Source organism: Montipora capricornis, chromosome 11, assembly GCF_036669925.1.
Source record: "Montipora capricornis isolate CH-2021 chromosome 11, ASM3666992v2, whole genome shotgun sequence".
NCBI classification, from domain to species: domain Eukaryota; kingdom Metazoa; phylum Cnidaria; class Anthozoa; order Scleractinia; family Acroporidae; genus Montipora; species Montipora capricornis.
The window spans coordinates 7,698,711-7,724,785 of NC_090893.1; the positions used below are offsets into that span (position 1 = coordinate 7,698,711).

Here is a 26,075-nt window from a genome sequence, read left to right on the forward strand (position 1 = left end):
GTATGACTAAATCGCCAAAACTATACGCACAGCGAAGTCATTTCGTCCTAGCTTGGACTTCGTAGCATGATTAATGTGTAACTCGAGAATCGAATTCCATTCGAGCATGAATTTTTCAGGCTTTCCTTTCATTACTGCTTAAGTAACGTTCATAGCTACGACGATCCACAATCTTAAAATAAGACTAATTTCAATTCCACCATGAAGATCATTTCGATTAGACTAGAGTGAGCACCTGAATAAATCGACAATTATCTGTTTTGGAAATGGATTGGTGAGTACAAACGACAGCAAACGCATGCGTGGTAAAACAAATGAATACCTCATTAGCATAACCTCTCCTCACGTCAAAATCTGCCGGCGGAGCGGACTCGGCAACGCTGCCTGCTACTTTCTGAACTATAGGATCCTTTTGTAGGACAATTTTGGAGCCCTGGGAAACTTCGCTGGTATCTTCCCTCGCTTGAAAGAAAGGGCTGTTATCAATCCTTAACTTTCCTATCTGCCTGCTTTTGACTTTCTCTTCATATTCGTCTTCCACAGGACGAGGCTCCTGGCTCTGCTCTTCCATTTCTTCCCCTTCTTCTTCGTCTTCACTTTCGTCACTAGATGACGACTCGACGCCAGCGTCTTCGGTTTTCAGTTTCACCAACTTTGCTGGCTTTTCTGGTTCTTTCTCGTCGCCTGTCAAGAACTGAACCAGAAGATTTGGATTAATCCTTCGAATCTCTTTTGTGCGAACTTTGGCTTCAAACTCGTCGTCGCTTGAATCGCTTTGATCTTTTTTATCCTCCTCCATGGCCTCTCTCTCCATTCGCAATTTTTCCTCCAGCTTGGCTCTCTCGATCTCTTCCTTCTCTTGCTTTCGCCTCTGTTCCTCGACTTTACGCCATCCGGGAATTTCTTCTTCGCTTTCACTCTCTTCATTAGACACAAATGCTTCTGGCTGCAAGTTATGAATAGAGTTAAGACTCTTATAGTCATAAGGGAATTGGATTGATGTGATTAAAGAAATGTCTGGGACGCAGAAGTAAAAGCTGATTACTGAATTTGCCCAGCAACAGATAGGAATAAGACAAAAAATGTTCGCTAGAAATGAGAAGTGAGCAATCTAGAAAGTGTGTGAATGAAATGTGACACTGACCATGCAGTTTGCACGCCGAACACTTGTGTTATCAATTGCAGTTCAGTGAATCAAGTTTTAAACCGAGATGTGGAATACGCGCCGTGTGCCGTGGGCGTGGAAAAGTACATGGGGCCAGAGGAAGCCAAAAATTGACAGAAACAGGTATACGAACTGTAAGCGAAAAAGTCTTCTTAATAATGCGAAAAAGTTTAAAACTTCGCACTTACATTACCAGACTAAAAAAGCCAGCAAGTGGGAAAAAGCGAATCGGCTAAAAACAAGTAGCTCAGTTATTGGTCTCTGTTTCGTGGCTAAAAAGAAAAATTCATTCTTCATGTACCGGATGTCACACTACAGCACTCATGCACTCTAAATGAAGCACACACTGATATAACAGTGAGTATAAAGGGGAGCGAGATGCTGGGGATTGTGTTGGATTATAGAGTTTCTCAGAATTGTTTGAATAGAAGATTAACCGATGTCTGTATTTCGTATTCAGACCAAGCTAATCGAGGAACAACTGCGTTCAGGAATCAGTGTATTGTTTTATGATGGTCAAAACTAAGTGGCTCTAAGACTTGTAAGACCTTTAGATATTGGTGTGTGTGGGCTCGCATGCCTAATCTATGCATGCGCACTTAACTTGGCCATCCTACCAACTACAACTACCCCACTGAAGAGAGACAATGGAAACATTACGAACTGTGACGGCGACGTCGATGAAAGCGTTAAAAAACTGAGATTTAACGTTTAATGAACGTAATCGCCATTAAATTACAACGTGGCAGACGCAAACGAAAAAACTGCGCTTACCGTGTCCAGAAAAAAACTAATGCTAAGACCGAAAGCACCCGAAGAAATTGAAACGCCGACGAGCATCCCGAACCGTGAAACTCCGCTATTTAGTATAATGCTGCCGTATATATTTAATGTCGCTTCTCGTAGCGACACATTTCTGGATTATTTTACATCGATACATTAATTAAAAATCACATACAATTTTACAAGCGCAACAAAAATGATTATTTTGGCCGCAATTCTCACCTGTGTTTCAGCTTTCACTTCATGAACAGGGCTGAAAGAAACAACGCCTGCTGATTAATTTTCTTTTCATTTAAGTGTCCTGTAAAAATCATCCACAAGAAGTTCTATTTGATAATGCTGCACAAGTAGTTCCAGTTCTTTTCTGATTAAAGCCCTCGAGTGTGAATAAAAGCCTCTGAGCAGTACTTTCCTGTGGTGCTGTTTATTATGCTGTATTAGGTGGTTCTATCTTTTGAGTGTGTGGGTGTAATCCTAAAATGTGACCATTAAAATGAAAGCTGCTGAGCAGTACTTTTCTGTGGTGCTGTTCATTATGCTATTATAAGCTCATACCTAATTTTTTCGACTTCAACCATCTTCCTTTGCGGATCAATCGGTACAGTCACCTGTTCCAAGGGGCTGGCGTCAGGGGCTTTCTTAGGTATAGCGCGAGAACCTTCCTGCGTCTTTCTATGCGCTGGCCTAAAGCCTCCTTCATCTGTTGGGGCTTGTTGAAAACTTGACATTAGAGCAATATTCAGCTTTTTTGGTTGAAAATGTCCAGCACTTTCCCACTGTTTCTCATCTTCCGTCAGTTTGTGATATTCGTCTGTGTCTATGCGTGGTTTTCTCTCCTCTTTGCTTTCGCTCTCGCTTGAGCTTTCACTTCCGCTCTCGCTTTCCTCGCTGCTGCTTTCTGCATCCTGGTCTTCCGTCTTCGTCACCATCTGTACTGGCTACAAAGAAAGCAAAGTGACCGTTGTGCATGAAATAATTCCATTACTTGCGTAACTAGGCCTTTTGCCAAGCCCAAGTCTTCGCCCGTTTATAAATAGATTTAGTATCGCGCTCACGTGAACAGCACTGAAACTGTGCGTCCAGAAAAAAAACTACTCGGAAAATTCGAAGTTCAATTGCTAAGACCGAAAGCACCCGAAGAATTGAAACGCCGATGAACATCGCAAACCGTGAAACTCCACTATTCAATCTAATGCTGCCATATATATCGCAGCGACACGTTTATGAATTATTTTACATCGATACATTAATTAAACATCGCATGCAACTTACAAACGTAACAAAAATGACAATGTTGGCCGCAATTCTCACCTGTGTTTCAGCTTTCACTTCATGAACAGGGCTGAAAGAAACAATTACTGATCAGTTTTCTTTTCATTTAAGCGACCTCTAAAATGCATCCACAAGTAGGTCTATTTGATAATCCTGCACAAGTAGTACTTTTCTGCGGGTCTGCGGGTACAGGGATTGCGCAGTGGTGAGAACATTCGCCTCTCACCAATGTGACTTAACTATTACAGGGTAATGTGAAGTGCTAGTTTTCTACCCATATAAACCATGTGAGCGTTAGCCCTACTAACGGAAATGGGCCCACACAAGGACAGAGAAAAACTCTGACGAGTGTGGGAAATGAACCCACGACCTTCGGGTTAGATCACCGCTGCTCTACCGACTGAGCCACAAGGTCAAAATGGTCACCAATGTGGCCCAGGTTCGATTCCCAGACTCGGCGTCATATGTGGGTTAAGTTTGTTGGTTCTCTACTCTGCACCGAGAGGTTTTCTCCGGGTACTCCGGTTTTCCCCTCTCCTAAAAAACTAACATTTGGCTTTTGCGCTAATTGTTAATTTCAGTTTATAGTGCCCCCATTTAGTGCTCCAGCGCTATAACGACTAGACAAATAAAGTTCCTATCCTTTCCTTTCCTTTTAGTTCCAATTCTCGTCTGAATAAAACCCTTCAGTGTGACCATTCAAATGAAAGCTACTGAGCAGTACTTTCCTGTGGTGCTGTTTATTATGCTGTATTAGGTGGTTCTATCTTTTGAGTGTGTGGGTGTTATCCTAAAGTGTGACCATTAAAATGAAAGCTGCTGAGCAGTACTTTCCTGTGGTTCTGTTTATTAAGCTATTATGAGCTCATACCTAATTTTTTCGACTTCAATCATCTTGCTTTGCGGCTTATTCGGTACAGTCACCTGTTCCAAGGGGCTGGCGTCAGGGGCTTTCTTGGGTACAGCGCGAGAACCTTCCTGCGTCTTTCTAGGCGCTGGCCTAAAGCCTCCTTCATCTGTTGGGGCTTGTTGAAAACTTGACATTAGAGCAATATTCAGCTTTTTTGGTTGAAAATGTCCAGCACTTTCCCACTGTTTCTCATCTTCCGTCAGTTTGTGATATTCGTCTGTGTCTATGCGTGGTTTTCTCTCCTCTTTGCTTTCGCTCTCGCTTGAGCTTTCACTTCCGCTCTCGCTTTCCTCGCAGCTGCTTTCTGCATCCTGGTCTTCCGTCTTCGTCACCATCTGTACTGGCTACAAAGAAATCAAAGTGACCGTTGTGCATGAAATAATTCCATTACTCGCGTAACTAGGCCTTTTGCCGAGCCCAAGTCTTCGCCCGGTTATAAATAGATTTTGTATCGCGCTCACGTGAACAGCACTGAAACTGTGCTTACTGCGTCCAGAAAAAAAACTACTCGGAAAATTCGAAGGTCAATAACCGAAAGAACCCGAAGAATTGAAACGCCGATGAACATCCCAAACCGTGAAACTCCACTATTCAATCTAATGCTGCCATATATATCGCAGCGACACGTTTATGAATTATTTTACATCGATACATTAATTGAACATCACATGCAATTTACAAACGCAACAAAAATGACAATGTTGGCCGCAATTCTCACCTGTGTTTCAGCTTTCACTTCAAGAACAGGGCTGAAAGAAACAACACCTTATCAGTTTTCTTTTCATTTAAGCGACCTCTAAAATGCATCCACAAGTAGGTCTTTTTGATAATCCCGCACAAGTAGTACTTTTCTGCGGGTCTGCGGGTACAGGGATTGCGCAGTGGTGAGAACATTCGCCTCCCACCAATGTGACTTAACTATTAGAGGGTAATGTGAAGTGCTAGTTTTCTACCCATATAAACCATGCGAGCGTTAGCCCTACTAACGGAAATGGGCCCACACAAGGACAGAGAAAAACTCTGACGAGTGTGGGAAATGAACCCACGACCTTCGGGTTAGATCACCGCTGCTCTACCGACTGAGCCACAAGGTCAAAATGGTCACCAATGTGGCCCAGGTTCGATTCCCAGACTCGGCGTCATATGTGGGTTAAGTTTGTTGGTTCTCTACTCTGCACCGAGAGGTTTTCTCCGGGTACTCCGGTTTTCCCCTCTCCTAAAAAACCAACATTTGGCTTTTGCGTTAATTGTTAATTTCAGTTTACAGTGCCCCCATTTAGTGCTCCAGCGCTATAACAACTAGACAAATAAAGTTCCTATCCTTTCCTTTCCTTTTCGTTCCAATTCTCGTCTGAATAAAACCTTTCAGTGTAACCATTCAAATGAAAGCTACTGAGCAGTACTTTCCTGTGGTGCTGTTTATGATGCTGTACAAGGTGGTTTTATCTCTCGACTCTGTGAGTGTAGTCCTAAAGTGTAACCATTCAAACGAAAGCTACTGAGCAGTACTTTCCTGTGGTGCTGTTTATGATGCTGTACAAGGTGGTTTTATCTCTCGACTCTGTGAGTGTAGTCCTAAAGTGTTACCATTCAAACGAAAGCTACTGAGCAGTACTTTCCTGTGGTGCCGTTTATTATGCTATATTGAGCTCATACCTAATTTTTTCGACTTCAATCATCTTGCTTTGCGGCTTATTCGATACAGTCACCTGTTCCAAGGGGCTGGCGTCAGGGGCATTCTTGGGTACAGCGCTATAACCTTCCTGCGTCTTTCTAGGCGCTGGCCTAAAGCCTCCATCATCTGTTGGGGTTTGTTGAAAACTTGACATTAGAGCAATATTCAGCTTTTTTGGTTGAAAATGTCCAGCACTTTCCCACTGTTTCTCTTCTTCCGTCAGTTTGTGATATTCGTCTGTGTCTATGCGTGGTTTTCTCTCCTCTTTGCTTTCGCTCTCGCTTGGGCTTTCACTTCCGCTCTCGCTTTCCTCGCTGCTGCTTTCTGAATCCTGGTCTTCCGTCTTCGTCACCATCTGTACTGGCTACAAAGAAATCAAGGTGACCGTTGTGCATGAAATAATTAGAGCTCTTTAGATTCTAGAACGATAACGACTACGAGTACGAGATCTTCTCATAGAACAAAAGATAGCGCGCGCAAACCAGCGTCACTTTGACTGGAAACACGTGATACCGTCGTCATTTTTGGTGCGAAGTCCGAAGGACGGAAAACTATTAGGTTAAGAATGGGGCAGGATATTTCAAGTAAGCAACATAATATTTCCTGATTAAAATCCCGGTGTGAAATGTCAATATTCCAAAGGGTCGGACACAATATGATGCTTTACTTGACGCAAAATAGGTTGAAAATTCTTCAAATTTTTTGTTAGACCACGCGTAGTGGTGGGTCTCGAAATATTTCATCTAGGGGTAGGTGAGTCTGCTGGTCTTTTGAGAACAAACTGGGAAATGTCGCTGATTTGCTCCCCCAAAGATGATATGTGGTGGATATCCGAAATCGTCGACGGCGAGGGAAGGGTAAATCGCGTGTCTCGTTCTTAGCGGATCAGTCCGGAATTTTGATGTCGCTTTGCTGTGGAAGGTCACCTTGTACGGACGGACGTACGGGCTGCACAACAATTTCGTGAAAGGTAAAGAATTTTCGCTACGTATGAAAGGGAAGTTTTGGTATATTTTGTTGCTTCTATTTCATGTGGAGGGAATCTACCTGCCTACTTTACAACAAGCACGTTTATGGCAATTAAATTACTATGTGAGCCTTTGGTTTACTCAAATGTGCCTTTGTCGCTTTTATTTTCTTTTGCTTTTAAGATTAGCAAATGGTCAAAGTGAAACCACTTCTTGTTTTCCTCTTGTTTGTGCTCGTACGTGCAAGACTTCGCACTAACCGTTCGGTACCGCTCGTAATATGAGGGTTTAAAAATATATCGTCGTGTCAAAACAAGTCAACAACACGGTAGCAGTTTTGGCATTTGTCGATCAACAAAAAGGCTCAGTTACCAGCAATAAAATTAACTGAGCAACCTATACTGCTAACAAAGAGTATGATTAATCGTAACGTTACGGGTGATAGATTTTCTAAGTATTTCCGTTAAAAACAGGTAGTCGAAACTCGTACTCGTTCTCATCCTTGTCTTGGAATCTAAAGGTCCCTAATGCCATTACCCGTGTTACAAGGTCCTTTGCCAAGTCTTTCGCCCATTTATAGATAGATTTAGTACCGCGTACGTGAAACAGAAAACCACAAGCTGCTACTTGTCATAAAGGCAGGAAAATTCCCTTTTTGTAATCTTTCCCTCTTTTACAAATTGCTTGACATCTGTAGATAACAGACAAGAAACGGGCTAAAACAAGATAGACAATTGGCAAAACGCAAATTTTTGCATGACGGTTACCGCTTCCCGTAAACGTAAAGTTAAACCTCCATTATAACACGCAATAATGGCGCATGACCCCGCAAACCGTTAGTGGGGATCGCAAAACATTTTCCCCTTAATTTAACTTGCGCAAGGAAACTTGCGAATGCAAAAAAATCCTACTAAGCATTGTGATCAACTGCTCAAACTCCGAACTATCCGGTTATGAAACGATGATTGAATCTCCACTGATCATGTTATCTCCCATTATGAACTGTCTCTGTGATTTTACATCTCCGTATAGTTATAATCAACAAAACCGAACAAATTACCTGGGGTGAACTTGATTGAACTGGACTTTTCCTGTGTAAAGGCAAAAATTGTAAACTTCATCATCAGTTGCTCCTTACGTCAAAATTAAACTAATGAAACCTTGGAATACATGCAGTGCAGGAGTTTGCGTTCTGGCCTTATAACGGCCGTGATTGTATTCAAAGGGTTAGGGTAGGGAAAATGGGACAGTTTGTAGATTAAGGTCACCTGGCCACCAGTAAAGTCCCCAACAAGAGTCATATTGAAAGCTGTAGCTTTCGAATCGTTCAGTATTTGCTTGGTGAAATATCTCCCTGTGGTGATGAAAGTGATCTCATATTGGTAACGTGTTGGCTGGTGGCGAGATGACTAGTTACCAATGGTTTAGCCGAGTTACACTTATCATCTTGTTGCGTGTATCCATGTTGCACTCAAATCTGCCCCCTCAACTGAGTAAATGTACTACATTATGGTACTAAACTACAGTCGAGGGGTTTCGCATCTTTTCCACTATAGATATCCTTAGGTTGATTAGGTGATGTATATTATCGGCATTTTAAACCAGGTGGTTAATTTAAGTAGTCAATACGCTACACTAGAATTTCACGCGTGAAATTGTATATAGCACTCTGCGATCACTCTGCACCGAGCTCGGAATCTTTAAGTTTGCCCGAGTCACACTATGGATTAAAACATACACAAAAAAGTATAACGGAAACAGGCTCCTTGCGATCTACCGGGATGTTTCAATTTTCAGGCGCTGTTACACTGTGCAATTCATCGTGCAACTTGTCTGGCACGAAACATTGCCAACTGCAACATACCTTGCAAAGACCAAAAAATGTTGCAAGAGAAGTTGCACAAACCGTTGCGGAAAGTAGAATTGAGTTCTCGGTACTTTCCGCAACGATGGTCACTAGTTTCCATCCATCAAACTGGCATTGGACATTTCGTAACAATTACACGACGCAATATCCCATGTCAATATATTGACAAGCTTACCGCTCTAAAAAGAATGAAAACAGGCAGAATTACAGCTTTAGTTCAACAAGAAATAGCGTTTCTAAGCTATGCCGCGCTGATCTACAGTATTTAGGTCTAAAAACCCCGTTGAAGACGGTTAACTTTCAATTGTTTTGCTGGGACTACTATTTCAATACTCTAAAAAGTTCGATTTGTCGGAAGTTTGTCTCGTTAGTCTAGTGGATATCGGAAACTACAAGGTGAAGCCATCGATCCGGGTACAACTCTTTGCCTCGCCTATTGTGAATCTTCTCAGGTTGTTTAAAATCTTTGTTTCGTTGAAGTAGATTTGAAGTCTAAAGTAGACTGTACGTCGTATAAGTTGAATAAAAAGGGAAATGTCAGTTTGAGGGATGGAAAGAAGTGATGAACCGAATTCTTCAAGCATTGCGCAGTGTAACATCTGTTCTGCAACTTGTGTCGCAACGCTTTGCTGCACCAAGCCAATGAAAACCTCATGTGATCACCGAAAAGGAGACAAGTTGCATGAAACGCTGCCTAAAGTGACATCCATAAAGCAACTTTTTTGGCAATATGAGAAATTATGTCGCAATAAAATTGTGAAACAAGTTGGAAGAAAAATTGCCAAGTGTAACAGCACTTACTCCTTTGCAATCTTGAAAACGCCTCTTCGGCATGAGCTAAAAGTCCTTCTTTTCGTATTTTTTTTACTATAATAACTTGGCTGTGTGGTAGGCGTTCGAAGGGGGTGGGAAGGGAGAACGGGGAGCAACCTCCTCGTCCTCCCGCTGGTTTCCTTTCCCTTCCCCTTCGAACGCCTGCCACCAGGCTACATTATAACCGGAAGACATTTTCGTGACTAAGGAATGCGTGACAAAATGACGTTACAGATATTGCATGTAAAATGACCCAACAAGGAAAAAGCACTTAAAGTCACTTGGAATAATTTACCACAAAAAAAGACAAATAGTAGCCAATATCAGTTGTTTTCATGCGTTACAGCGTCATATTTCACAGGATAAATTAAAACATCCACATATCAACGATATATTCCAGAGGGTAATATTATTTTTACCTTTTGAACCAATAAACCATGAACGCAGATCGCTTGCCCATTTGCAGGTTGAGCAGTATTCTTGATATATTAGTCATATTTTTCTTGATACCGTTATTAACGTTCATACATCTTTCGTCAAAAGAATACAATTAATCAAAACTATGTTGAATAATAATCATTCACCTATGACATTAAATATCACAAATCCGTCGACTGGGGAATTAAATGTTAATCCCTAAATTAAAAAGATAAGCCACCTGAAAGAATTAATGATGACAACCTTCATTTTTCGAGATATTGGCTTCGCTGCGCTTTTATTGCAGGTATAACCATTTTAGTTTGCAACTAAAGATAAAAGATAGATAAAGATGGAAGATAGTACTAGCTGGAACATCGCACTAATGACAGCTGCAAATTCAGACTTGATCATCACCTTGTGTACCTCACGTATAGAACCAAATCCAAATGTTCCTCACCTTGGTATCTCCTGGGTTTCTTGGTTACTCTGCAAACCTAGCTTAAGTTTGGTCGGCACCAGCGCTTCTTGGTCCGCGTAACTTTCTCCCTTCATCCAATCATATCGACTTGGTCCTTTGTGAGGTTTTGCATTCGATTCTTCAATCACTGGAGCCGATTCGGTCATGCCATGAAACACAGTTTTCTGCAGTCGTCCTGGTTGAAATTTTTCAGCGCTCTCCCATCTTTGTTCTTCGTCGGTTAGTTTCTCGTTGCTCTCTACAACAACCGGTCGACTCGAGCTCATTGCCTCCGTTATATCGACCTCGCCCCGTTCCTCTCCGTCGTCTTCCCCTGTTGGATCAAACTACAACAACATTATGTTTCAACATTTGGAACTGCGCTTAATTTGCAAACATTCAAATCAAAACATGTTAGGTCAGGGGTCCCAGAGGACATGCGTGTTTCTATGTAAATGAAGTTTGACTCGAAGAAGTCGTGTGTCGATAAACAAGATATTTGATATCGTTTGGGGCAGGTCAACGCCACTTATTGCACTCAACGAACTATTTTTTTTTTGCACAGTTAAGACCAATAATAATTGTTCGACAACACAATAACGTTGTTTAACAACCTTTCTGAGGTTGTAAACATCAATATTCGGATAAAACAACTTGCAATTACAGGTGAAGTAAACTGCTCAGTAAAATATTTTTGAAGATGCAATTTTCCGATCCTGTTTACAAAAATAACAAAAGCTCCGCTAAAAGGTAACAAATCAAAGCTGCTTCAGTCGAGTCAGTTAGTCGAGGGCTGTATGGATGTTTTGTGGCAGATATCTCTAAACCTATGTTTCTAGCCGCGAGTCTTGAGAGATCTAGCATTGCGTTCGCGTGAAACGGGCCAATTGCTGCTTGTTATAGAAGCATGAAAATCGTATTTTTCCCGTAGAAAAAAAAAAACCCACAAAATAAAACACCACTAAAATTAACTCCCTTCAGTCAAATTAAAAAATCCGCTTTTAACCGAGTTGTGCCACTTGCGCGATATGCACTGGAATTAAACAAGAAAATTAACATGATTTTCCATTGGAAAAAGGAACCCGAGCTTAGATACATACGGTAGTCTATATCGCAAACAAAACAATATGTAAAGGACAGAAAATGTCAAGTGTACAGCAATTTTCCATGCAGTAGATTGGCACGAATGGGTCATCTGAAGGAACACCATTTGCTAGGGCGTCTGCATACAGGCAAACCGTATCAAGTTAACGAAACAGTGTTTTGTTGTGCATGGTAGGGGTTGTAGGCTTTTTGTTTTGGTGTGTTTTGTTGTTGTTCAGTTCTTTTTGCAAAGTAAGGTTACTGAAAAATAAAAGTTGAAAATAAAATGTATTGCTTCTCTGCTGTTTGAACAGAGGAATCGCAAAAATTAGTTACCAGCAGAAATTTCGGTCTTCTCGAATCGCAAAAATTTGTCCCACAAACCACAAAAAATCACCAATCCGCAAAATTTTCGTGCTACACTGTAGGCAAGAAATGAGCTAAAATCGGACAAGTTTCTTTGATTTTTAGCAAAAGGCAAATTTCCGCTTGACGTTTACCTTTGCTGAAACGAGATTTTAACCATGAAATTCAGGATCGCATGACCACACTATGGCAAATCGAAGACGGTTTCTGTTACAACATCCTTCCCCTTCCCTCAAATACGTTTTTTTTGGGACGTCAGGAATTTTTCGTAGTAAGCATGCGCACTGAGTTTGTGAAACTGGAAATAGCGGAGTCGCATCTTATTAGCGCGGGAAATGTAAGAAGAGCTACAGGATTCCTGCGCAAATAGGGATCGCCCATAACAACTACCGAGCGTGATTTCACTATAGAACAGCCTTAAAAGTGTGCAGATGAAAGACCTTGGGAGCAAGGTTTAATAAATTCTTGAAAGACAACAAACCTTTGCACGTTAAGGCTGAAATTGAAACGTAATGTTTTAAGTTTGCAGACCAGTAGTTCGATCTAGCCATCTTGAAAATACGCCCACGCTTTGGGTAGCCAACATGCCAGTTGGATTTTTCGATGCTTTGTATTCATTTCAACTCATTAATTTTCCTAAATGGACTGCCACACGAGCTGAAATATACTTTAAATATACTTGAGTCAACTCACCGATATTGTTCTGTTATCTCGTTCTAGTATTTTTCTGCTTCGTTTTTGTGGCACAATCTCATCCTCCTGAAAGGAAGTGACTTGTGTTTGGGCCTCACTGAACGATTCCCACATATCAACCAATGAGCGACGCTTTTCTTTCATCGTCATCTCCGAAAAAGGTTCCTCGCTTCCTTCCTTTTCATTTACCTCAACGCTGGCATGTTTCTTCGCCTTTAGCTCTTGAGCGGCTCTACGCTGGTTTTCTTCTATCCTCCGCTTTCTTTCCTCGTGTTCTTTCTCACGGCGTTTGCGGTCTTCATCCGCAGTGTTGCTTGCGCGCGCTTTGTTGTCCCAAGTCGAGATTGACTCAATGATTTGAGCAGGCAGGTCGGAATCCTAGGAAAGAAGATAACATGCCGGGAAACACTATGTCAAGTGTTGACTAACAGCACGTTTTGCGAGATGAAGCGCAAACAAAATGTCACTCAAAGATCACAAAGAGTTCGCCTATAGTCTGTAGGCAAGAGAGGCTGAGGGAGAGAGAACAAATCCACCGTATATGGGCCTCTATCAAATAGCGCGGCTATTTTAAGGAAGGCACCTGATTGGTTAGTCGTAATGCACCTATCAATGTTAAGAGAGAGAGAGAGAGAGAGAGAGAGGGGGGGGGGGGGGGTCGGGCATGGGGTGGGGATTTTGACATTTTCATTTTAAAAAATTCAAATTCCCCACCCCTGCGACAAAGTAATTGGTCAAAATGTCCACCCGGCGGCAAGTGAAGGTGGTAAAATGTCCTTTGTACAATCAAAATCGCTAGCCTGGGGACATCACATACGATCAAAACTGATCCCTACACTGGGGACAGACCTCACGATCAAACTGCCGTGGTTAACCCGACCCATCCTCCCTGGGCCTTAACATTGATAGGTGCATAAGTACGTCTAAAATTTGAAACCAAAATATCTTCCACAACATGGCTCCTCCCTCGTCTGCGATCACATGGAAACTCACGGATTAACGTGAAATGGAGATTTCCAAGTGCCGAGTTATGCGTTAAATGCATGACCTGTTTAAACACGGTGTTTTCATTTACGATGTAAATTGGATTGCTCAGTTTAGAGCAATATGAGTAATATTGTCACATGAATAAATAGGCTTTTGAAGTCTTAAATGAAAATGATAGCACAAAATATTTAACAATTCTTTGGCGAAGGCTTGTTGGATAATTGTTTTAGTACAAATACACAGGTGTTTATTTGAAAAACATGCATTTTCTTTAAAACAATTAATTTATTCGTCTGTCACCTCGACAAAACAGCTTGCGGCCATTTTGAAAAAAAAAAACGCTTTGGTGATTATTACGATTCAGCCAAAGAATTTTCAAAAATCACCTATGTAATTATACAAGGAATACATGAATATGAGCGCTTAAAGTTGACAACTTACTTCAAATACATGTATAATTATCATCTCTTACCGAAAGGGTACAGAACGACCTACGCCTAGAAACAGATGGTTAAATACGAAGACGTACTATAAGAGGGGTTGCTTCACGCTCTGTTTTTGTTCGAATTCATTCCAGCACAACCGATAATTCAAGATGGTGATCAACAAACAGCAGCACCGAGACAAAGATATTCAAAAGATATTTCCAGAGCGGAAAATTGACTGGGGCTTTTAAAACATGAAGGACAGATAACATTTTGTTATTAAAAACTGAACTAAGGATATCAGATTTCCAGCATTTTCATTGGCTCGCAGGACACAGGCTATCAGTTCATATACTTGCTGTACCTAACATGGTCAAAGAACGCGTCAGCAATAAAGCGAGCTGAAAACACTTTTTGCAGCTCGAAGAAAAAATGGCCTACAAAAGCCGTTTTGGACGGGAAATGACCGAGGAAGAAATCGATGCTTTAGTCAACAATGTTGTTGATCCTGGAGTTTTTAATAAAACAATTATTCTACTCGGGCTTGCTGGATATAAAATGATTAGAACCAACTCGGCGCTATGCGCCTTGTTGGTTATCTATCACCTCATATCCAGCGCGCCCTCGTAGAATAATTGTTAAATAACATATTACGGACATATTCCCGTTAGATGCTATAGTATTCCACAATTATTGCAGAGCTCTGCATGCGTCCAAGGATGATAGACAAATCATGCGCATGAATGCTTCAGGTACCACGCCTTTTAAAGTGCGTCTTCGTATTCAAGTGCACCTTAACTCAAATATTTGTAGTCTACAACATTGATGTCCCCACCGAAAGCAAACATGTTTGACATTTCTCACCTCAAAATTCGATTTTTATCTGCGGGGTAAGACGCGCAAAGTTATCAAAAATAGCAGTAATTTGGGCTACGATCTTGATGTGAGAGACATGGGTCTATTCTGGATTTGACGTCACAAACTGCTTTGCAATCCAAAATTTCGGGTCGTGTGATACCTCACTGAATGGGCTACAGGATTGGCCAAAAGAACAATAGAACGAACAAAGATAACAATGGATTTAGCACAGAAAACAATAGGAAGTACTACAATATACAGCCAATGAAATAAAGTGTTCAACAAGAGGTACGACGCTACCCAAAATTTCTTTGAAACCAAAAATGCAAAGCAGTTTGTGACGTAAAATCGAGAGTAGACCCATGCCTCTCACATCACGATCGTGAGTCCAAATTACTGCTAGTTCTGCGTAGTTTACGTGGCTTGCACGGCACAGAAAAATCGAAATTCTGGGAAACAATGGTGGCATATGTTTAATTTGGATGGGGAGATTTATATTAGGAACAAAAAATACTTGGGTTTAGGCGCACTTTAAAAACACCTGTTAGGGGAACAGCAAGACAAAAAATAATGTCCGTCACGTGTTAACCAAAATCTTTCGCTCGTTTGGCAAATTTCGTTTAAAAAAAAAGCGCAGTGCGACTAGCAAATCACTATACAAAAATTTGGTTTTATCAACGGAGTTGATAATGTAAATTGGCCACCGTACAGAGATTCTAAAAGCTGACGTTTCGAGCGTTAGCCCTTCGTCAGAGCGAATCACTGCATGACCAACGTGCAAAACACAACTTAAACATCATTCTGGGCATCACTTACTTCATCATCATCATTATCGATGTCCATATTGTTTACAGGTGCATTCTGTACTTTCTCTTTCTCGGTAACTGTAATGGGAGCCTCTATCTCCACTAGATTGATCGGCTTTGGAAACGTTTCCCCGTCAGTACTGTCCGCCCTCTTTCTGAACGCCTCGGGCGGATCCTTCTGAGGCGAGGATCGACCATCTGTAGAGTCGTCATCCCAGGTCATTAAGTCTACCAGACCTGCTTCGACCGGTTTTTCCTGTTTTACGAACACTTCATCTGGGTTCTCGGTTTGATTCAACTGTATTGTTAAAGTTTCCTCTTTGTTTTCTATCTTTTTTGAGGTGTTATTTAACTGGATCGTGAAAGTTTCTTCCTTGTTATCTATCTTTGGAGCCTAATGACCAAAATAACCAGGCGTTACAATAGACGCTTGAAAGCTGTAGCGACAGGTTGGCGACAATTCTTGCTTCTCACCCGGTCACGCATTAAACGAACACGTTTATTAACGCACACAACCTCTCATGTCCAGAAATGCAACTAATTAGATTCACGCCTCATAGCACTCTTTTTAACTGATGTCACAAGTTAGTGCCCAAAGCATTATGGGATTAATATGCGGACAAGGATAAAGAAATTTTCGCGATGTTTGTCTGCATTTCAATCCCATAATGCTTTGTAATATAGCGTTACGATGTATTTTTTATTAATCGTGGAAAATGCAATTTTGACACCCATAACGAAGTTTCCCTTCAAGTGTAAAAAATTGCTACCTATTTCCAACAGTAAGGTTACTGTCAGGATTAGTGTTATTTTCAGGCTGCAGGGGTAAATGCAACTGTTTATTTTGAGGCCAAGCCGAATGGGCTATTGACCGGTGCCTTGAGGGGCGAAGGGTCTTATTGCTTTAGCATCACCCAACTAGTCGGACAGAAAAGGCAATAATAAAGTTAGCAAATGCAAGTTACAGAAATATTTATTTGGGAATAAAAGGAAAGAAAGCGTGACGCTTTTCGCTAATCGAGGGTTATTAATAATAGTCCTCTAGCAGTGTAGCCAATCAAAATGCAGGATTTGTAATAGTCCACTAGTTGGGTGATACTAGTTGTTTGTATTTCTACAAGCAAGTGATATTGGAATTGGGGAACAGATCAAGGGAACAGTTCGTCGCGTTTTGAGTGGTTTTCAATTGAGTGCCGAAAGTAATTAGCGAATTGCTTTGGTTCATGATTACTTCACTCAGTGATTTGTTTCAAATTTCTCGCGCCACTTTTTCGCGAATCAGAAGTGACACCAAAACCAATCGTGGCTCGCGCGTGCACATTTTCCCGCGCTTTGTGTCGGCTGCGTGAAATTACTTCGAGTTTTGATTGGTTTACTGGATTGTCTCCGTCCTTTTTGATTGGTCAAAGTAATTACTTTCGTTTTGGTTTTACGACACACGATTGAAACTCGCTCTATTGAAAGCAACGTGCGTCCAATTACTTACATTTCTGGACATATCGTTAGGGACATGAACATAACAACTATGACGTCATTAACAGTTCTTTGCTCAGTGACCTGACCTATGAATGCAAGCAAAGGCCGTCTTCTCATAATTAAGTCCACTTGAACGCCCGCATTGAAATTTCGTCCTGTCAACAAGGTGCCTTCCGCTTTTCCGTGTCAGCTTGAAGACCACAGCGAATCGTTTTTGAATTAGTGAATTATGGAAATGAGGATGTCTAACAAACAAACGTTCTAAGCTTTTTAAAATGTTATATCTCACCTTATCGTTACTTGAGCTGCTCCGGCTTCCATCCAACACATCGTCTTCACTCTTTGTCCGGCTCAACTTTTCGGCCGTTAGTCTCCGTTTATTTCGTTCACTTCGACTTCGTTTCTTCTTCGAACCATCTTCGCCTAAGCTTCGTGGACTGTCGGGCTCACCTCGTGGGGAATCGTCCTCTTTGTCAGGAGATTCTGATGGGCTCTCCTTTGCCTCAAAAGACAGTCCACGAAGTAACAGTCGCTCTCTCCGCTTCTCCATTTCTCGTATCTTTTCTTCCAACGATTCATCTGACATAGCTCGAGTCGTCCTCTTTCTTTCCGATGGTTCCTTTGCAGATTTCTTCTTCTGTTCTTCAGAATTTTCAGTCATAGGATCCCCACCCTTTTTGAGATCATCTTCGCTAATTCCTTCTTGGCCTTTCGATCTGTTTTTACCATTTACCATAATACTGCGCTCTGTTGTCACTGATCCCTGAAACACTGGAATGTCCTCGGATGTTGTTTCGGTTTGTCCAGTCTCGGCCTCGTCAGAGCCAATACGAAACTGATATTCTACTCTGTTGGATTTAATCTCGGGTGCTAAGGCCTCCTCATCTTCAATTTCTGACTTTTTCCTGTAACACCCTGTTTCTGGGTCGAACACCATCATTTTACGGCTCTTGCTCCTTGCGCTTAGCTCTCTCTCGCTAATGACACCTGCCATCTCTGCGTCTGGTTCTACCCGGATCAATTCAACTTCCTTCAAAGGTGATCTACCCTTATTGGTTTCCCCTGCTGGAATAATAACCTCAGTCCTATATTGTTGAGCCAATTCACCGTTTGAAGGCTGGGTTTCCTGTTTTGTCCTCAGGGATCCTAACAACCTCTCCTCCCTTAGCAACCTCTCAGCTTCTTGACGGATATAATCTCGTTTTTCCTTTTCCTCCTGGATACGCTTCTCCGCCTGTCGTCTCAACTCATCTTCTTTTAGTTGCTCTAATTTCAATTTTTCTATCGTTTCCTTTTTCAACTTGTCAGCCCTATTTTGTTCTTCGAAAAGCCTTTCTTCGGCTTCTCTTCGTATTTCGTCCTGACGTTGTCGGTAGTTTTCGAATCTTTGTTCGGCTTGCTGACGAATTAAATCCTCGCGATTTTGGATTTCTTTTATCTTCAATTCGATCTCTCTTCGTATCTCTTCTTCTCGACGACCCTGATAATTGTTAATGGAATCGTCTGAAACAAAAAAAAGCAATTTATTTCATTTCCAGTATTAAAGATCAAGTGGTGTTGTTAAGGCTTAAAGTGCACTTGATCGAACCTTTCAATCTGAGGACAAAGCCCTTATGTATGACGATTCAAGAGAGGGCTACTCTCAGCAGTACTTTCTTGCAGTGCTGTTTATTATGCTGTACGATGTGGTTCTATCTCTTGACTCTGTGCGTGTAATCCTAAAGTGTGACCATTTAAATGAAAGCTACTGAACAGTACTTTCTTGTGGTACTGTTTCTTATGCTGTGCAAGGTGGTTCCAGCAACTTTTGAGTCTGCGGGTCAGTTCCTAAAGTGTGCACAATCAAATGAAAGCTACTGAGTAGTACTTTCCTGTGGAGCTGTTTATTCACTTAAGCAGTTCAAAGTGGTTCTATGTGTAACGCAAAAACAAACGCCACTGAGGAGTAATTCTACTGTTAATTCTTCTGTTATATATTCCGATTATTAATTACAATTACTATTAGTTATATGGATGGATTTCGCTGGTGCGACCATTTGAAATGAAACTTTTGTAGCATGTCTGTCCTGTGACGTAGGGGCACTGTTTTTTCAAGCATGTGAAATGACATTTACGAACTTCGAAAATTAAAAAAAAGTGGACTGGTACGGAGGGCTACAGAGCCATATTACGTCGGATTTATTTGCTTTTAAGTAGGTCATTCTCACTGTAATCAGAGAGGCGTTTGCCCAACAAGTTAAAATTCAAAACGTACAAATGCGCTCCCTGTCAAATGTTATTAATTTTTCATCGACACATATGATTGAAACATCCAACGGACAGTAAACGCCCAAACAATAAAGTGGAATAAATTAAATATAGCTCCTTTATTTCCACAGTTTCAAACTAAGAAAATAGGAGCATTGGCCTTTGAAGCTGATTTTTGAAGGCAAAGCAAAGCAACCTAGTCCTGGAAACGAAAAGCCTGCCTTTTTTATCAACTGATGCATTTGAAAGGTCTTTGTAGTTGTTCCATGACAAGCAAAACTATCTATCACTTTTCGGTGAACGAAGTATGACACAAAGTGGTCCAAACTTTGTTCGAAATTGTTATTGATTCTAGCCGCACACATTACATTCTTAAACTAACCTTACAAATGATGTTCAGTTAACAAGAATCAGATCAACACGGACTTTACATACCGCGCCTGTATCAAAACCATATCATGCACCCAATTTGTACTTTTTGTTTAGTTGAGCGAGAAGCGAGACTGTTATCGACAGAATACTCTGCGCTAAGATCAGTTTAGAATGTTGATTAACTCTCCTACTATGACTGAATGCTTCTGAACTTGGAAACAAATTGTGAATAATTCATCACGAGAAGACCTTGTTATCTTTCCTTCGATTCAGATGATTCTCAAGTTTTGTGTAGGAAATCTAAGAAAACAACTTCAATTTCAAAACTTGGTATATACTTACTGAGAACGGAATGTCTAAAAGAATTTGGAGAACTGCGGAGTTTTTCAAAACCTTCCCGTAAAGTTGATGTAAACCTTTCGAAGTGGCTGGCAAATCGAAAGCATGAATTTAACAGCTGTCAGAATGCTTAACGACTTGAAACAAAGCAACTCGAATTCAACAAATTACGAAGATTTGCCAAACACAAAACGTCAACATATAATTGTCAAGTCGTCAGGATCACAACTATGGCAGGATAAAGACATACGGAGATACATTTGCATATTACAAGATGTTTTGGGACTGCACATGCATACCTTAAACAATTATCAGACTTGAAACTAGCCAATGAGATAAGAATGAAGAGACGAATCATAGATATAAATAATTCATCAGGTTCAGCAAATATGGCGATATTTATTGACGGCCTATTTCTTTTGATATTCAAATTTGCCAACTACGGAACGAAAGAAGTTATTGTTTCAACAGCCAATTAGGTTCTGGTTGGTATATTAATAACAATGGGTGACGACACGAAAAACATTGCTATTGGCAAATTTGGCCAGAAATGATTCCACTCAATTTAAAAAAGAACCCGTCCAACCAAGACAATGTCATCTCAAACAGTCCTTCTCAGGACTACACTCACCCGGACGATCGTACTTTACTTAATTATGATCATTTCCCTCTGTCAATAAAAATTGGAGCAACAGTCTTCCACTGTTAAATCTCGCAAATGTCATTGCTCTGGAAGATACACTTACATGTAAGTGGTTTAAAACAAATTCACGAAAGTGAACGTCACAGTACAGTAGGGTTTTGTTGCAAGTCCGATGTTATGTTAGTCGTTGAAAGAACCAATTTGTCATACATGCCAATAAAGAAAAGAGAAAACTCAGACACATTAGTGAATACGTACGATGCTTTTGAAAACTCAACAACAATTATTATTTAAGAGCTCAGTGAGCCAGTTTCACTGTTTTTTTTAAGAGTTGTGTTCAGTTAGTGGATTTGAGACTGGGCTTTCTGCAGACTGTAAAGAGTTTTACTTCGAAAAAGCTTTTGCGGGAAGAAATGTGTTATCAGGCATTGATGCATAACGGATCTATAGTTAACAGTTTGTTTAGCGCCGTGGTATTACGTACCTCTTCCAATCGGTGTAAGCTTAGACAAATACTGAGTCACAGCAACGAACGACGCAAGGTGCGAGTTGTCACGTAAGAACGATAAAGAACGAGAAGACAAACTTCTGAACCCATTTGTCACGAACAACAAAAAGAGTGTCACGTGCAATAAGAGGAAGTTTATCTTAAAATGTCGCATGATTCGGGTAAGCTAAGGCTTGTGACTTAAATGCGAACAACACATGGAATGAGAACTGATCACTAGGTGTGTAAATAACGAGCCATTGTCACCATTACGCCAAAAGCTCAAGTTTCAGAAGGGTTGGGCGCATGATTTAGGATAATAATGTCACGAGTTTGAGTGGGGGCACACCCTGTTCTTGTGCAGAAAAAAAATTGTGTTATCATCTAAAATTACGGCTCTTGTCTACGATCACGCCAGTAGGAGCTGAGAGCGTTCTTTTCCGTCTCCAGTCCTCCTTCTTCCTTCGTCTGCTGATGATTGTTCCACGCCGTGAGAAAAATAAGTCAAGATCTCTTGCAAAGCGCGAATGAAATCCACGGCTGCCTGATACAGCCAGCTCTGCGCATGTGCTGTCGAAACAATGACACTTTGAAGAGAGGTGTTCGCGAGGGATTGGCGAAGACTTCGTTTTCGACATTCACTGGGCCGCCGTTTTCGTCAACAATCAACGCCCACTGTTGTGAGCTTCGCTTGTCCACTCGATGTTTGAAACGTTCGATACAATGAAAATGTATTTGTGTTATTTATACAATCTGTAAGCAAGTGCTTCATTTTTTTCTACCTTGGAGACAAAAATTCAGTACAAACACGTAATAGTTGTTTCACAAAGAGAAAGCATGAGTGTTGGAAGACAATCAAACAAGCTTCAAAAATTCCTAACCAAAAGATTCGTATTCACCATAAGATAAGACAAATGACCGCCTTACCGCAAACATGACTCATTTCATTTGTAAAGATAAATATAGTCCGTTGATTGCACCACACTTTTTAGCCTCAGTGCGTGAGCACTCACTCTGCCTCCCCCTCCCCCCCCCTCCTCCCCTCCCCCCCTCCCCTCCCCCCCCCCCTCTTAGCGCTTGTTACTCAGGTTATATTTGGGAACTCACATTTCCTTTCAGTGACACCACATTTCCCATAAGCAAAAAAATACAACATTAATCATTTATATATCACGACACTTTCTGCGTTGCGCACTTAACCAAATAAATTAAGAATTTTACACAATGGTTATCTCAACATGGACGATATGTGTCTGGAGCAACAAGTAAATAAGTATTTTCTTTACTATCATTTCACGTCTGAAATTGCGAGTAACAACATAGCGGATCTCAGCTTATATCTAAAGAATTGAATCTATTGAATCTGGTGAATCACTAAATCGCTTATACAAAAAGGCTTTTAAAAATAAAATGATCGTGACATGCCCAGCATAATAGACCAAATTTTTCCCACGTTAATCGACTCTTTTGTTTGCGTTTACGCTTCATTTCGGACATTTTCATTGCTCTTATATTCAAACATTTGCAAGAAAGCTATTGAGTATATCGATGGGTTTGAAAATTGGATCAAATATTGGTAACTCGAAGCCATCATTTTTCTCCATGGCTACGTATATGCATGTCGGTCTGTAAATATCATATCGCATGGTTCATATCCATTGTGAGAGCAATATTTTATCGTCGGGTCTCGGCATTGGGATATAAACAATAGTATCCAGTCGAGATAAAAGTTGGAAGTTTTTCACCTTAGGTTACTAATAATCTCACAAAATCGCCGATATTTTCTCACGAAACAACCAGGATTTGACCATGAATGATTACTTAAAGAAACTCATACCTGTTATAACCTTATACTCGCGTTTTCGAATAGGAATACCACGTCGTTCGTAGCTACTCCACTGTCGAAGAAGATGATGAAAACAAGCTCCACACACAACTGCACGTCCTAGCAAGTCTAATTTGGTATTTGATCCTTGCAATTTGGCCAGGATAGGAAAAAAAGGCCCTTTCGTTTGTTCCTTAGCAAAGAGCTTCTTCTCAAGGCCTTCCGTCGAGTTATTACAAAACGTACACAGAGACAACACACTGTCACTTTTTCCATTTACAATTGATGTCGATTCCATGATTGCAGAATTTGCTATACGTTTAGAGAACAGTCAGATCTACTCTTGACTCATTCGAAACTCTCAGTTCTAGAATCTTCACGGAAATATGCCCTTCTTTGTGCTTTGTTAACACAATTTAGCGATTGACTGTGCATGAAAGACATATCGATCTTGTTTTTCCATTCATCGCATCAAATCATTAGAAGTTGAATATCAAGTCTGTGGTACAATCTTCGCTGAACAATTTGTATTTACACTTAAGAAGCTCTATAAGACCCTGAGAAATAGTATGTGCAAATGATATATTCACAAGCTTACTAATTTATGTCGCTAAACAAAAGAGTAACTTCAATGGCAGGCAAGAAGAAACGAAAGAAAGGTCCCTCATTGGTTGATACAGGCATGTTTGTTTTTCACTCCAAGCAAACACAAGTTAACTGCATGCAGAGGTACCAAAAATTCGAGCCAATCGGTAGCTAGTCATTTTTGATCGAATGGTAATCGAGTCCACTTCGAAGAAAATACGACAATTTAGCTGAAACGATCAACGTAAAATATGCCCTGCTTTCATTTCAGTTCAGGAAATGTTTTCCAGTTTTTATTTTCAAATTGAGCTGCGTCTCCTTCAAATTTTCAACACTCTAGCCTTTTTACCAAATTACTCCAAAATGAATTTTATTTAACGCCGCAAGAAAAGTGAACTCTTTCTGTCGAGATGATTTAAACCAACAATGGAAAAACCGTGCAATATTTATAAGTGAGCAATCAATTGATACCGGTACTTCTGGTTGCACTCTGAACAGCATTATTTTAATATGCCAGTTATAAAAGATAAAATTAGAAACTGAGGATAATCTCGAAAACAGCAGTATTCGCAATCAATTTTCATTCTTGTTACAAGGGAAAGATTCTACTCAGTACTCTTGTATGGAATAATTTGTAATTTTACTCTAAAGGTAGCTTTTGTTTCTGAATGAGGAGTCTACGACAAACATTTTACAGGACTAGGTGAGCTCATCTGGAACTTATCTGGATGTCTGGCAACGTATCAAGCCATGACTCAGTTCATGTCGGAAGACTACGATACGTATGCGAATTCAAATTTTGACAAGTTGTAACTGTTCGGGAAGTTGATTTCCGGGAGCTATGGTGAGATAAGGGTTTTCTGCTGACAAAGTGAGCTTACTGATGATACTGAATGGCTAAACATATGAAATAGTGCACTGATTTCTTAACTCATCGTTGATGCAAAAAAAAAAAAAACGGTCACGCATACCGCGAAAAGAAAAGAGCTCAAACAAGAATCTCAAGAAAGCATAGTCAAGAAAAATAAAAAACAACTCGCCAGGTCCTTATACAATCTCGTTCCTAGGGTCTCTCTTGTCGTTGACAATGGAGGCAGTGAAGAGAGACCCTGGAAACGAGGTTGGTCCTTACACAGAGAAAACCTTGCAAGGAGGAGCATAAAAAAATGCCTTATAAGAAAGGCAAGGTTTTTGGTTTAATATTCCCTCTTAACAAGGTAACGGCTATACCTTACCCACCCCTCCCCCCTTGTTACCTGCATCAGCCATTCCCACTCAACTGCAAGTCACAGCTAGACAAGGTAAACAAAATACTTAGTCACCATTCCATAAAATGGCTTCCACTATTGTATCAAAGCGTCTCTTGTTGACAAGCGACTGTAGCAACAATTTGAAGATTATCAGCAGGATGGTAGAGTAGTTTACTGACAAAACAGCAATTTTCAGGGTAATCTCGAAAATTCTGAAATTTTATACGGGACAAGTATTTTGACCTCTCAGGACTCGAATGGGGCTACAGCACGTAATACTCGATTATTCAAAAGGATATTGCGTTACAGCGGGCCGCAGAGAACAGACATTGCGATCTCTTATCTGAAGACCATCAGGCTCATGAGCGTAGCAAAGGAAAATAACTTGTTGGTGTAAAAATATGTTAATGAACTCTAAAGAAGAATGTTATATGGATCAGAGCATACAAATAATAAATTCAGTAATGACTGGCATTTGCTCAAGGGACTAAACCTTTCGGAGCTTCAAAAAACCGAGGAAACTGCAACTAAGCCTTTGTTTGAGAGCAGGTGGCAAATTTCAAACAAGACGCTTCAATTGGTCATTAAAAAGAGACGTGATCACATGTTCGAGCTATGCTCTAGATACTCAAGTATTTACATTTACATGAAAACATTTGTAGCGCAAACAAATATCTACAGAATTTCTAAGCGAGTAAGATCCCTTACCAAACACACGTAGAGGAACAGTAAAAAGCCCTCCACAAACAAACGAATTTAATAACCTTTCCAGGAATCGACGGCAGTGTTTGTTGCTTGATAAGGGTAACCCGTGAACAAGTTTGATATACACTGCATGAAGGTGCCAATAAATGTTGTTATCGGACTTTTTAAAGACCCGCGGGCAAATACGACTATAAAATACGAATCTCAAGTAAAAATAGATGAAACTGACCTGCGAAGCCGCAAAAGAGTTGCACGAGTCAATAGCCTGCTGTACTTAACGTGTGTACCTTGAACATTTAGTGATGATGAATTCTGCATCGCGCAGGCTCTGTTTCATTCCAGATGTCATGTCACGCCATATCCAGAGACCAACAGTGAAAAAGGAATTAATTCATTAATAACAAACAAAGAAAATCAACAATAATAGAGGCACGCGAATAGTAAACTATTTTGGAAAGAACACAAAACTTTCCGCGAACTAAAAAAGAGAGATATAAACTATTTTATCGTGTTGGCAGTTTGCTATTGACTGAGTCCAAGCAGATTAGTTTCATGTGTAGTTTTTGGCTAGGTCGATTGGCATGACCTAGTAAAAACA

The 26,075-nt window shown here is 40.6% G+C and overlaps 1 protein-coding gene across 3 annotated transcripts in view; it reads right to left on the reverse strand.

Annotated features, from left to right (window-relative positions):
* Positions 1 to 25,810, reverse strand: part of LOC138022754 (trichohyalin-like) — a 32,686-nt gene extending 6,876 nt beyond the window's left edge. The window contains exons 1-13 of one of the 3 annotated variants that reach the window (XM_068869693.1): positions 25,707 to 25,810; positions 17,314 to 18,527; positions 15,559 to 15,942; positions 12,473 to 12,850; positions 10,331 to 10,677; positions 7,834 to 7,864; positions 5,787 to 6,169; positions 4,849 to 4,879; positions 4,092 to 4,474; positions 3,260 to 3,290; positions 2,504 to 2,886; positions 2,171 to 2,201; positions 323 to 946 (exon numbers count right to left, since the gene is read on the reverse strand). In XM_068869693.1, coding sequence (XP_068725794.1) covers positions 323 to 946; positions 2,171 to 2,201; positions 2,504 to 2,886; positions 3,260 to 3,290; positions 4,092 to 4,474; positions 4,849 to 4,879; positions 5,787 to 6,169; positions 7,834 to 7,864; positions 10,331 to 10,677; positions 12,473 to 12,850; positions 15,559 to 15,942; positions 17,314 to 18,018 — 3,711 coding nt within the window. In that variant the 5' untranslated portion in view covers positions 18,019 to 18,527; positions 25,707 to 25,810. Of the gene's footprint in view, positions 1 to 322; positions 947 to 2,170; positions 2,202 to 2,503; positions 2,887 to 3,259; positions 3,291 to 4,091; positions 4,475 to 4,848; positions 4,880 to 5,786; positions 6,170 to 7,833; positions 7,865 to 10,330; positions 10,678 to 12,472; positions 12,851 to 15,558; positions 15,943 to 17,313; positions 18,528 to 21,109; positions 21,303 to 22,949; positions 23,282 to 25,706 lie in introns of those variants that run through there. The other 2 variants (XM_068869691.1, XM_068869692.1) reach the window with 2 other exon arrangements.
* Positions 25,811 to 26,075: the final 265 nt, after the last annotated feature.